A 13,373-nucleotide genomic window follows, 5' to 3' on the forward strand; every position below is an offset into this window, starting at 1 on the left:
TCTCAAGAGACCGTGACTTTGGGGCTGGCACCGAGGCATAGCGGGTAAAGCTGCTGCCTGCGGTTCCAACATCCCCTATGGGTGCTGGTTCAGGCCCTGGCTGCTCCACTTCTGATCCAGCTCCCTGCCAATGTACCTGGGCAAGCAGCACCCATGTAGGATACCTGGAAGAAGGTCCTGGCTCCCGGCTTCAGATCTGCTCAGCTCTGGCCATTGCAGTCATCTGGGGAGTGAACCACCAGCTGGAAGATCTCTCTTTCTCTCTCTCTCTCTCTCTCTCTCTTTTTCAAATAAAATAAAATAAATCTTAAAAAAGAGAGAGAGAGAGAGACCTTGACCAGCTGCACTTAATTCTACCTGCTTCCTCCCTCAGGGCTCACCCATCACCATGGTTACCTGTAGAGGTGCCGATTGTCTTCAAAGTCTTCCTGGCCCCATCTGCCCTTGATGTCTTCAATGACGTGATTCTTCAGGAATTTTTTGAGCAGCTGCACCGTTTGTTTCCGAGTCACTTCCGGGCCGAAGTTCTGACTGCACCTCAGCAGCTCGTGCAGCCAGTCCGCGGCTTCGGCTGCTGTGAAGCAACGCTCGTAGCTCTTGAAGCGACAGCGATGCTTCCGGACCGGCATCCCGGCGCGGAAAAGCTCCACGGTTTCATTCCACTAGCGGACGAAAGGGAAAGGCGTTTAGTCTGCCAGCGAGTCTGTTAAAAGGTATTGTATCCCAAATATGGAAACAAACGAGTGCAATTTTCCCATTGAAAAAAAAAATGCCTGGAGTTCAAGTCCCAGCTCCACACCCATCTCCAGCTTCCTGCTCACGTGCACCTTGGTAGGCAGCAGGTGACAGTTCTAGCTGGACACCTGCCACTCACATGGGCAACCTGGACTGAGTTCCTGGCTTCCGGCTCAGGACTGGCCCAGTCCCAGCCACTGAAGGCATTGGAAGTGGGAGGGGAGAACAGATGGAGTCATGAAAATCTTTTATTTACAGTCTGCAAACTCGAAAACTTCTGGGGAAAAGACACTGATGGTTGCAAAATAATGTGAAGGTACTGCATGCCAATGTACTACACAATTAAAGACAGTAAAAACAGTTTTATGTGATAGACATATTTTTTTTACAGCTTAAAAAAAATAATCTACTGATGGAGTCTGTGGTCACAAAAGGCTTCCATAGCCTTGGCAGCCCATGGCAAGAGCCTCGGGTGATCACTGACGTCATAAATAAGAGTGTTAGTTGTTAAATCAACAACAGGAGTCACTGTGCACTTACTCCCCATGTAGGACCTCCATCCTTAATGAGTTGTACTTGAGAATCAACTGCAGATCTTGTTCTCAAACTGTACTCTATATGTTGTGGGGGGGGGACAAACTGTTGAAATCTGTGCTGAACATGGAGTCAGTCCTCTGTATATAAAATCAAACTAAAAATGAACCATAATCAAGAAGGGAATGGGAGAGGGAGAAGAAGGTGGGATGGGAGTTGGGGTGGGCGGATGGGTATGGGGGAAAGACCCACTATATTCCTAAAGTTGTATCTATGAAAAAATGTATTCATTAAATGAAAACTAAAAAATCTACTGAAAGAAAAGAATGAAAGAAAATGCAGCTTTTGAATGGTAATTCATTTTTTATTCATTCAAGAAACATTTACCTAGGATATTGCCATTAAGTGATCCTCTTAATGGATTTTTACAAGAATGAAAACATACAGTAATAAATACTGAAGAAAATTAAGCCCATTATGCATAATTCACTTTTGGAGCCCCATGTTTTAATACGACTTTACTTCATTCTGCAAACGTTTATAGATTGTTTATTATGTGAAAAAAAATCAATGTATGGGGAGAGAAGAGAAATTCATTAGATAAGTCAGGGTTACTTCCAAAATTATGTGGAAAAATGCAAGTTTACTTTGGTGGAAAAAAAATTTGGGGGGCCAGCGCTGTGGCATAGCGGGTAAAGCCGCCATCTGGGGTGCCAGCATCCTATATGGACTCTGGTTCAAGTTCCAGTTGCACCACTTCCGATCCAGCTCCCCACTAATGTGCCATGGCAAGCAGCTCCACGGGGACCCTACACCCATGTGGGAGAACTGGAAAAAGCTCCTGGCTTTGGACTGGCCCAGCTCTGCCCATTGTGACCATTTGGGGAGTGAACCAGCGGATGGAAGATCTGTTTCTCTGTCTCTCCCTCTCTCTCTTTCTCTCTCTCTGTAACTCTACCTTTCAAGTAACACATCTTTAAAATAAAAAATCTGAGGGGCCGGTACTGTGGCATAGCAGATAAAGCTGCCGCCTGCAGTGCCAGAATCCCAATTGGGTGCCAGTTCGAGACCCGGCTGCTCCACTTCTGATCCAGCTCTCTGCTATGTCCTGGGAAAGCAGAAGATGGCCCAAGTGCTTGGGCCCCCACACCCACATGGGAGATTCAGAAGAAGCTCCTGGCTCCTGGCTTTGGATCAGTACAGCTCCGGCCATTGCAGCCATCTGAGGAGTGAACCACCAGATGGAAGACCTCTCTCTCTGCCTCTCCTCCTCTCTCTGTGTAACTCTGACTTTCAAATAAATAAACAAATCTTTAAAAATAAACAAATAAATTTTAAATTCATGCATAGCCTTTTTCCATCAACTCTTTGAAAAGTTTATTTATCAGGGCCAGCACTGTGGTGTAAACGGCTGCCTGCGACGCTGATATCCCATATGGGCACCAGTTTGATTACCAGCTGCTTCACTTCCAATCCAGCTCACTGCTAATATGTTTGGGAAAGCAGCGGAGTATGGCCCAAGTGCTTGCATCCATGAGGAAGATCTCGAAGAAGCTCCTGGCTATTGGCTTCAGATTGGCCCAACTCCAGCAGTTGCAGCCATTTGTGAAGTAAACCAGCAGATATAAGATTCTCTCTCTCTCTCTCTCTCTCTCTCTGGCACTTTGCCTTTCAAGCAAATAGATAAATAAACTTTCAAATACATAAATAAATATTTTATTTAAAGTAAAAGAGTGACAGAGGGAGAGAAAGAGGGAGAGGGAGAGAGATCTCCATCTACCTCCCCAGATGCCTGCAAGAAGCGGGCTGGGCCAGGCTGAACACAGGAGCCAGGAACTCTCCCATGGTCTAACGTGTTGGAGGTGTGGACTCGGTACTTGAGCTATCATCTGCTGCTGCCGAAGCACACTAGCAGGGAGCACAGTCAGACACAGAGGCAGTGGCAGGACTTGATCCCAGGCACTCCATTATGGGATAGAGGTGTCCCAAGTTGCAGCTTAACCCACTGCTCCACAATACCCATCCCTCCATAAACTTCTTGAAGACCCTTCACATGTATGGATTTCAACCATTTTTGTACTAAAACAAACTTATCTTTTCATTCTGTTTGCCAAGACCTTTTTGTAGCACTCGTATAATGCAATATCTGATAATGAAGAACTCAAGACCATAAAGATAAACCTTTTAAAAGAAAATACAGGAGCCGGCGCTGTGGCTCAATAGGCTAATCCTCCACCTTGCGGCGCCGGCACACCGGGTTCTAGTCCCAGTTGGGGCGCCGGATTCTGTCCCGGTTGCCCCTCTTCCAGGCCAGCCCTCTGCTGTGCCCAGGGAGTGCAGTGGAGGATGGCCCAGGTGCTTGGGCCCTGCACCCCATGGAAGACCAGGAAAAGCACCTGGCTCCTGGCTCCTGCCATCGGATCAGCGCGGTGCGCCGGCTGCAGCGGCGGCCATTGGAGGGTGAACCAACGACAAAGGAAGACCTTTCTCTCTGTCTCTCTCTCTCACTGTCCACTCTGCCTGTCAAAAAAAAAAAAAAAAAAAAAAAAGAAAAGAAAATACAGGGACAGGCCAGAGCTGTGGAGTAATAGGTTAAGTGTCCGCCTGCAGCACCAGCATCCCATATGGGAGCTGGTTCATGTCTCAGCTGTTCCACTTCCAATCCAGCTCCCTGATAATGTGCCTAGGAAAGAAGTAGAAGATGACCCGGGTATTTGGGCCCTTTCACCCAGGTGGGAAACCCAGAGGAAGCTCCTGGCTCCTAGTTTTGGTCTGGCCCAGCCTAGGCCATTGCAGTCATTTGGGGAGTGAACTAATGGATGGAAGATATCTGTCTCTCTCCCCGCCCCCTCTATCTCCCCCTTTCTCTGTAACTCTCTCTCTCTCTCTTCCCTTCCAACAACATAAACATTAAAGAAAAAAGAAAAGCTTGCCCACAGTCCTCTGCAGGAGACTCCCAAAGCACATCAGCAATGCTCCTGACAACACTCAGAATCACCCTATCAGACGGCTCTCGCCTAAAGTCTTTGTTTCTAAAACATAAATGTGAACAAGCAGCTGTCCTTTTTGTTCTTTAAACTAGAAATAAGTTCTAAACTTTTTCCACTTTGTCCTCACAATAACCTTCTTTCGGAAGTTACAGTGTACTCCCAACCAAACAGCTAAGTGGCAGAACCAATCTCAGTGTATACTGAATAGAAGCATATATTCCCCCAAAGACACATGTTTTTCAGAAAACTATTCACAATAGTCAAATATAAATGTCCATCAACATAAGAACAGAGAAGTAATATGGTATACAATGCAAATGAATGAACCCCTGCTAAATGCAATAAGAGTCAAATCTCAGAAATGTAATATTGAAACAGAGGCCGGGTAAGAAAGGTAAATACTAAGATTCTGTTTGTAAAATGTTCCAAAAGCAGGCTAAGTTAATTGGTAGTATTAGAAACCATGATAATGATTACCTAGGTCAGGAAGCAGAGACTGAGGGGAGTCTGGGGATTCTGGGTGCTGTTAATGCTGTTTGTTGAGTTGGGTGTTAGTTACATGGGGTGCTCACTTTGTTCAACTCCATGGAGCTGAATACCTATGATCTTTATACTTTCCTGTTCGTGTTTCTGCTGAACTAAAAGCTGACTGAAAATGTACACACACACACACACACACACACCCTTGTTCACACATTAAAATACTCCATTAGAGCAAACCAGACTGTAGATGACCAATCCAAGTCAGTAAACATGAATTGGTTGGCTGTAGTGGTAAAACCGGATATGGAGGACAGGGAGGAGGTTGGAGGCGAAGACAAGTAAATGGCTGGAGGGAATGTACGGGAACAGAGAAACAGCAGGACAACGTGGTTGGAACTAAATGAGCAGTCCAAGGAGCCCATGTACAGCCCATGACCTCTGATTTAACTTCTCTATGCATCCATTCACCTCACAAAGTTATTATGAGGCCAATGAGAACATATGATGCTCTTTGTAAGAGATAAAGTATTCCTGAAACACAAAGATAGTAACATGAAGACAAAACTTCCAGGTTAATCTCTTTAAACAAATTATATGGATCAAACCATTCCAGACCTGGGAAGAATCTCTAGGGTACAGTCAAGATCCTAGCAGGGCACACAACTTGGCAAATGCTACATAGGTGCTTGGACTTGGAATAAGGTCTGGAATCCTGTTCTGTAGGCTGCTCTTCAAGCGGTCATTTCACTGAACCCAGTGTCTATGAACAGTAACATGGCTTTAAGTAATTTTCACATACTTTTAGTCATCAATTTTTAAGTGTTCTGCTGACACCTAGCTTTAACTGATTATTAGAATTCTCACACTAAGAATGATGGAAATGGGGAATTATCAAAAAGATTTGCATTTCTTTTCTGATGGTTAAATTTTCATAATCTTCCCCAACAAACATAATGAAGACATGGCTCTCTGGGACCCAGTATTTCCAACATCTACTAACTGACTCAGACTAGGTAGCAGTTCTTCTACTTGTTATTTTAATTACAGATATAAAATGGCCATGATAACCAATTAAATACAGAAATATACACAAATGAGTCTGCATGTCTCTCCAACCCCATATACCTGTAAAACATACAGGAATATTTTTAAAAGTTTGTAGAAAAATGAAAAGATAAATGTATTTGGTATAAAAAATTTAAATCCATGCATAGTTTTTCATAATTTAATTCTTCTATTGACTTTTTGAAGACCTCTAGTATATGTTGTGTATATATAGAAGTGTTCATCTGTATGTATACATATTGTTTCTTGTTTGCTTTGATTTTTAACAATCAGATCAATCATATGGTACACATTACCCTACAATTTAATTTCTCACTTAACAATGCCACAGACACCTTTCTGTGTTAATGCTTACAGATCTAAACCACTCTTATGAATGTTTCATTATCTCTTCAAGTATCTCTTCAACTGAATGGTGGACATAGAGATAACTTCCAGTTTGTTTTTAACAAATGTGACAAGTATATTCTTATTGATATAACCTAAAAGTACCAATGCTTTTACCTATTTTTGATAGACTTCTAACAAGTATTAGCCTATTTAGAGTTGGCTGTAGCAACCATGTATATGAGTTCACTGCCTCAAGCTCTGGCCAACACTCCATGTTATTCTTCACTGCCAATCTATGGACAAGAAATGTTTTGTTTGTATTTTCTTATCCTCATCTTTAGTCATTTTCAATTCTTCTGAGCTCTGTCATTTTCCTATTGGGCTGTTTGTGTTTTGGGGTTCTTAAAATTAACTTTAATAACTGTTGAGGCCAGCGCTGTGGCATAATGGGTAAAGCCGCCGCCTGCAGTGCCAGCATCCCATATGGGGGCAGGTTCGAGTCCTGATTGCTCCACTACTGATCCAGCTCTCTGCTATGGCGAGGGAAAGCAGTAGAAGATGGCCCAAGTCCTTGGGCCCCTGCACCCGCGTAGGAGACCCTGAAGAAGCTCCTGGCTCCTGGCTTCGGATCGGCGCAGCTCCAACCATTGCGGCCAACTGGGGAGTGAACCAGTGGATGGGAGACCACTCTCTCTCTCCTTCTCCTTCTCTCTGTGTAACTCTGACTTTCAAATAAATAAATAAATCTTAAAAAAAAAAAAAAAGACACTTAAAAAAAAGAACTGTTTAAATCTACTATTTTAACTGCACAGATGTCAGGAAAGTTAATCAATTTTGTTCAGTATCCACACAACTGAGAACAGTACCTGACATCTTATATACATTTTTAGTACATATTGCATAAATATGGAATACTAACCCTTTTTCGTATATTAGAAATATCTTTCTCTTGACCTATCAATTTGTTTCTGTGGCCTCCAGCTATAATATGACTTTAATACTGATGATGTTGTTTTAAGATAATACATATCATCTATCTTCAAGGTTTACTCTCATAATTAAGAAAATTTCCCCATCCTGAGAAATTCAAAAATCTTCATCATAATTTTCTTTTAATATTTTAGAAGGTTGGGTTTGTTTTTTTTTTTTTTTTGAAGAGATTTGTTTATTTGAAAGGAAGAGTGACAGAGAGAAACATAGAGAGAGAGAGAGAACCAGCCCAAATTGCTGCAACAGCCAGGCATGGCCAGGCCAAAACCAGGAGCAAGGAACCCTATCCAGGTTTCCCACATAGGTGACAGGGGCCCAAGTATTTCGGCCATCTTCTGTTGCTTTCCTTGGTACATTCGCAGGGAGCTGGATCAGAAGTGGAGCAGCCAGTACACAACCCAGCACGTGGCTTAACTCACCGTGCCACAATATTGGGCCCCTGGAGATTTCTATTTTTAATACTTGAATCTTTAATTGGAATGTTTTGCTGGTAGGAGGAGGGGGTCTCTAACTTACTCTATTCTGGAGAACCAATTATGCCATCCTTTTCTGAGCTGAAAAACTATTAAAGCTACTTTACATATTAGCTGTCTTAATTCTGTTTCTGAACTTTTTCTATCCATTGAGCTATTTCTCTGCAACACTAAACTGTTGTGATTAAAATTAACACTAAACTTAAATCTCTACTAGGGCAAGACCCCTATGACTTCTTTTTTGAAACTTCAGTCCAATTCTTACACTTTTACTCTTCTGTGTGAGCTTTCAACTTATTGTATACCCTCCATTTCAAAAAATAATGGGATTCTTATTAGATTTTAACAATCTGATGTCGATGGCTGGCTTTCATTTCTTACTAGAAATTTTGTGTTAAGACATTTTTATCAAAGGCAAATATCTTTTTTAAAAAAGAAATGCATACACAGAATTTAAATTCATTTGTTTAAATTTTAAATGGAAGTTCTCATTATGGATTATATTTACCTAATCCATGAAACATTTTAGATGTTCAAAGTCTAACAAGGATCTTGGTCTCTGCTCCCACTTATTCCCAAACATAATTAAGTGCTATTTGGAATCTCTGCTCAGAAACATAAAAAATGATGTTATCTTTAAATAATCTGGCAAAACACCATTCTTAGGCATGTTTAGAAAGAAAATGCCCTATGTCACCAAAGAATAAGACAGAATTTGAAAATGTGGGGTATTTTTTCCATGACATTACATTTGAAGAAATAATCTTTGCAGGAAAGGGAGCAAAACAGATTTGTGTTGTAATTAGCGAACATTTTTTCTCACCTACTTATTTCAGGCCATTAATTTAAAGGATAAGGAATCACACAAGTGCTTTTGCTTAACTTTATGAGCCAAACTACAAGATACAACACTTACGGTTGAAATGTGCTTCCTGTTCTCTTGGACATTGATTCCGTTTCCTTCCTTCTTAGTGCCAAAAATATCTAACAGTGGTGCTATAAAGAAGACTTGCCTAGGAGCTGCCAAATAACCAAATTATATACCCAGTTGTACCTGCCCCATTTTAGCTGTGTGGCCTTGCCATTCCAGCTCACAAGTGCAATGTGAATGTTAAAGTCTACCAGTGCACCAGACCTCGCGGATGAGTCGGAAGAAGTTCAACGAATGGGTCAGTAAGCAGACTAAAGGAGTTTTCAGAAAAAGAATTGTCTTTCTCTCATTTTAAAATGCTAACCTATTTATTTTTGGAGTCCAAAATTTAAAGCTATTCCAGTGAAGAAAAAAGAAAGAAGCTAATGAGCTTCCATACTCACCATGAACTGAGTCTGTCATTTGACTTTTGTCGTAAAAATTTACCTAATTCACAAAACGTTATGTTCAAAGGATTTGGTGCCTTGGAAAATAGAGCTGTGTGTGCTTTGAAAAGGCACAGTGAGCCAAGGAGGGCGGAAGTAAAGGTCTGCTCTTCCTAAGCCAACGCTGCTCTCCAGGCTTTCCCTGAAGTGAGATTAGCTTCAGAGGGAAGCTGGGAAAAGGCGTGCTGGGGCCAGCTCCAGCGGGTAAGTCAGGGGAAGACCTAGGATCTTCCCTGGTAAGAACTGGAAGCAAACTGGATTATGCCAGGGAAACATCTACACATTTACAATGATCAAAAGCACTTTGTAATGACAGCTGCTATCACTGGCTATTGTTCTGTGCTTTCCAAATCTTAGTTTAACACTATATTTTTCTTTTTTTTTTTTTTTTTTTTTTTGACAGGCAGAGTTAGACAGTGAGAGAGAGACAGAGAGAAAGGTCTTCCTTCCGTTGGTTCACCCCCCAAATGGCCGCTACGGCTGGCGCGCTTCAGCCGGCACACTGTGCCAATCTGAAGCCAGGTGCTTCCTCCTGGTCTCCCACGCGGGTGCAGGGCCCAAGCACTTGGGCCATCCTCCACTGCCTTCCTGGGCCACAGCAGAGAGCTGGACTGGAAGAGGAGCAACCGGGTCAGAATCCGGCGCCCCAACAGGGACCAGAACTCGGGGTGCCGGCGCCACAGGCGGAGGATTAGCCTATTGAGCCGCAGCGCCAGCCTACATTTTTCAAATAAAATAAAGTTGAACGCTCAACTGATTGCCTGGAAAATTGATGAAATTGAGGTGTTTCCATTAATTGCTGACATAATTTTTCTTTTTAATCAATTTTAAACTTGGCTTACATATCACTTCTTTTTTAAAAAACCAGAAGTTTGTTTTTTGTTTTTTGTTTTTTTTATTATTTAAAAGGCAGAGTTACAGATAGTGAGAGATCTTCCATCCACTGGTTCACTCCCCAAATGGCCACAATGGCCAAGGCTGGGTCAGACCGAAGCCAGGAACCAGGAGTTTCTTCCAGGTCTCCCACATGGGTGGCAGGGGCTCAAGTGCTTGGGCCAGCTTTTGCTGCTTTCCCAGGCACATCAGCAGGGAGCTGGATCAGAAATGGATCAGCTGGGACTCGAACCGGTAAACCCATATGGAATGCCAGCATTAAAGGCAGCAGCTTAACTCACTATACTACAACACCAGCTCCTTAAATATCTTTTCTTGAGGACTAAAGAATTCTAGAGAGCACAGAGCACTCTTCCTTAAAAAATTCCTTTGATAATATTTATTTTGAGTAATTTTATGTATGTATGTATGTATGTATTTATTTATTTGAAAGGCAGAGAAACAGAGAGCAAGCTTCGCATTCACTGGCTCACTCTCCAAATGCTCCCAACAGTCCCACATAGGAGGCTGAAGCTGAGAATCAGAAATTCAATCCAGATCTCCCATGTGGGTGGCAGAATCCTAACTACTAGAGCCATCATCTGCTGCCTTACAGGGTGCATTTAGCAGAAAGATGGAATTGGAAACAGAGCTGGGTCTCAGACCCAGGCATTCCAGTAAGGGATGCACGTGTCTCAAGTGTCTGGCCAAACACCTACTGTGATACTGTTTTAATGTGACTTAGAATCCAGCAATAGCAGGGCCTGCGTTGTGGCATAACAGGTAAAGTTCCTGCCTGTGATGACAACATCCCTAATGGGTGCCAGTTCAAGTCTCAGCTGTTCCACTTCCAATCCAGCTCCCTGCTAATGGCCTGGGAAAGCAGTGGAAGACGTCCCAAATGCTTGGGCCCCTGAACCCACGTGGGAGACCCAGAAGAAGCTTGGGGCTCCTGGCTTCAGATCAGCCCAGCCCCGGTCGTTGCAGCCATTTGGGGAGTGACCCAGGAGGTGGAAAACCTCTCTGTGTGTCTCCCTCCCCGCCCCTCTCTGTTAACTCTGCTTCTCAAGTAAATAAATAAATCTTAAAAAAACAAAAAAACTGTGTGTTCCCAGCCACCATCAACTATACTTCTTAGAAGCTAGCCCAAAAGAAACTTTGTATTTGTGGGATTTCTTTTAAATCAGGGGTGGGGAACCTTCTTTCTGTCGAGGGTCATTTACATATTTACAACATCACTCAAGGGCTACATAAAACTATCCTCACCCACTTTAAACAAATGAATCTTCTAAGCATCTATAGTAGACCGTTGCACAGACAGATGCAATGACTCCTCCCACCCTATTCACACGCACCCATGTAACCCGGCCCTCCCACGCCTCCCACCATCAAGAAGTGGAGCTGAATTCCTAGAATCTTCCAGACCTGGCTGTTTGACTTACTTTGACCAATGTGATATGAACAAAAAGACACAAGCTGAAACTTGGCTTTAGCTACACTGGAAGCGGGAGACCACCGGGTGAAGATGGCTGGCCTGACTTACTAGAGACACAGGGCGTCTTACACCACCTAGTTCTGGTCAAGTCAGACGGCCGTGGCACAGGAGTCACCCCAACAGCGAATCACTAAACGCAAGTCCAGCCCTGACCGCCGACCCACAGAAAGATCAGCAAATAATGCAGTCGTTTTAAATCAAACAAGACAGTATCACAGAACCCTTCCCCAAGTGCCCCGAAATCCTATGCAAAACTTCAAGAGTGGCACGTGTGCTTTCCTGAGACCAGGATCTGTTTGTTTTGTTTTGTTTTTTTTTTTTTGATAGGCAGAGTGGACAGTGAGAGAGAGAGAGACAGAGAGAAAGGTCTTCCTTTTGCCGTTGGTTCACCCTCCAATGGCCGCTGCGGCCGGCGCGCTGCGGCCGGCGCGCTGCGGCCGGCGCACCGCGCTGATCCGATGGCAGGAGCCAGGAGCCAGGTGCTTTTCCTGGTCTCCCATGGGGTGCAGGGCCCAAGCACCTGGGCCATCCTCCACTGCACTCCCTTGGCCACAGCAGAGGGCTGGCCTGGAAGAGGGGCAACCGGGACAGAATCCGGCGCCCCGACCGGGACTAGAACCTGGTGTGCCGGCGCCGCAGGTGGAGGATTAGCCTAGTGAGCCCCGGCGCCGGCCGGATCTTGTAGTCTTTATCGGGTTCTCAAAGGGATCCGTGAGCCAAGTAAAAACCCATCAGTGCCGAGCATGATTTCTGCTTGCAGAAGCTCGCCGCCTTCACTTGAGCCTGACCCCACCAAACCTCGGGAAAGGAAATCGTATCTACACTGCTCACTTCGCAGCGTCCTCCCCTATTCCACACACAGGAGACTCGCAGGAGTCCAGTGCGGTGAGAATGTGGACGTCAAATTTCCTTCCCTCTCCTGCATATCCAATCGGGTGCATAATAAAGCAGTAAGATTCATTCCCAAGCAAGAGGCGGCCAAAAGCGGTTGACAGACCAAGATGTGAGTTACCTGAAGGCCTCTTGGAAAACTACGAGGCCATTACCAAGTTGTCCCCGTTATTCCAAGGATGGTACTCACTAGGATCGCTAGCTCCAGGTCATCCAGCAGACCGTGTACACACCTCTGCATGCCGAAGCTTCTCCCCCAGGAGCAAAGGCCGGCCCCCGGGATCATCCACGGGGCCAGGCCCTCGCCCGGGGAGGTGCTGACACAAACAGAAACCCCCAGGGGCCGGAAACCAAGCCAGGGCGGTGCGCCCCGGTGCCGGTACCGTTAGAAAGAGCTCTCGGCCAGGTGTCCCTCAGGAAGGAGCCACGCCCCGCCTGGACCGCAAGCGGGGAGCATCACCGGGGGCGGGGTGGCCCTCGGGCCCCGGGCTGTGCGCGCGTTACACCGCGGAGGACAAAGGCGGACAAGGCGCCCGCCTGGTCCTCCCGGCGCTCTGGAGGCGCACGGAGTGCCGGGATCCAGCCAGCGAGTCGGGAAAGCTGCACCCACCCGCGCCGGCTGGGCTCCGGGCCCGGTCGGTCCTTCTTTGAGCCTGCACACCCCGCGCAGCCTGTGCGGCTCCAGCGAGACCGGCCGGCCGGGGAGGGGCACGCGGAGCCCGCGGCTCTGCCCAGGCCCCCGCACACTCACTCACCAGTTTGGTGGCCCGGTACGGCCCTGGCCCCACAATGCGGTGCTCCATGGCCCGCACGCAGATGCGGCCTCGGCCGCGCCAGCGCCAATCCTCACGAGCCGGCGGCTCCGCAGTTTGAATCTCGAGCCCGCGGACCCTGGGCGCTGATTGGGCGGCGGCGGCGGCGGCACGTGACCGGAACTGCGCGGGGTGGGCGGGGCGTCCGGCGTCTCCGCGGAGACGACCCGCAGCCGAGGCTCCGTGGCTGCGGCGCCGCGCCGGGGGAGAGTGCGCTCGGCCCACCCTAGCGGCCCGGCGCGCCCCGCGGCGGTGCGGGGAGTCTGTACCCCGCACAGAGCCCAAAGCACCCTGACGCTCTATGCGGAGACCTCAAAGGACTTCTGGTTTGCGGTGCCGGGAGCCC

The 13,373-nt window shown here is 46.1% G+C and overlaps 1 protein-coding gene across 1 annotated transcript in view; it reads right to left on the reverse strand.

Moving 5' to 3' along the window:
• Positions 1 to 13,116, reverse strand: part of DEPDC1B (DEP domain containing 1B) — a 118,056-nt gene extending 104,940 nt beyond the window's left edge. The window contains exons 1-2 of the mRNA XM_070056735.1: positions 12,971 to 13,116; positions 397 to 662 (exon numbers count right to left, since the gene is read on the reverse strand). Of these exons, the coding sequence (XP_069912836.1) occupies positions 397 to 662; positions 12,971 to 13,018 (314 nt within the window). The 5' untranslated portion in view covers positions 13,019 to 13,116. The remainder of the gene's footprint in view (positions 1 to 396; positions 663 to 12,970) is intronic.
• Positions 13,117 to 13,373: the final 257 nt, after the last annotated feature.

This window comes from Oryctolagus cuniculus, chromosome 14 (genome assembly GCF_964237555.1).
Source record: "Oryctolagus cuniculus chromosome 14, mOryCun1.1, whole genome shotgun sequence".
NCBI lineage: Eukaryota > Metazoa > Chordata > Mammalia > Lagomorpha > Leporidae > Oryctolagus > Oryctolagus cuniculus.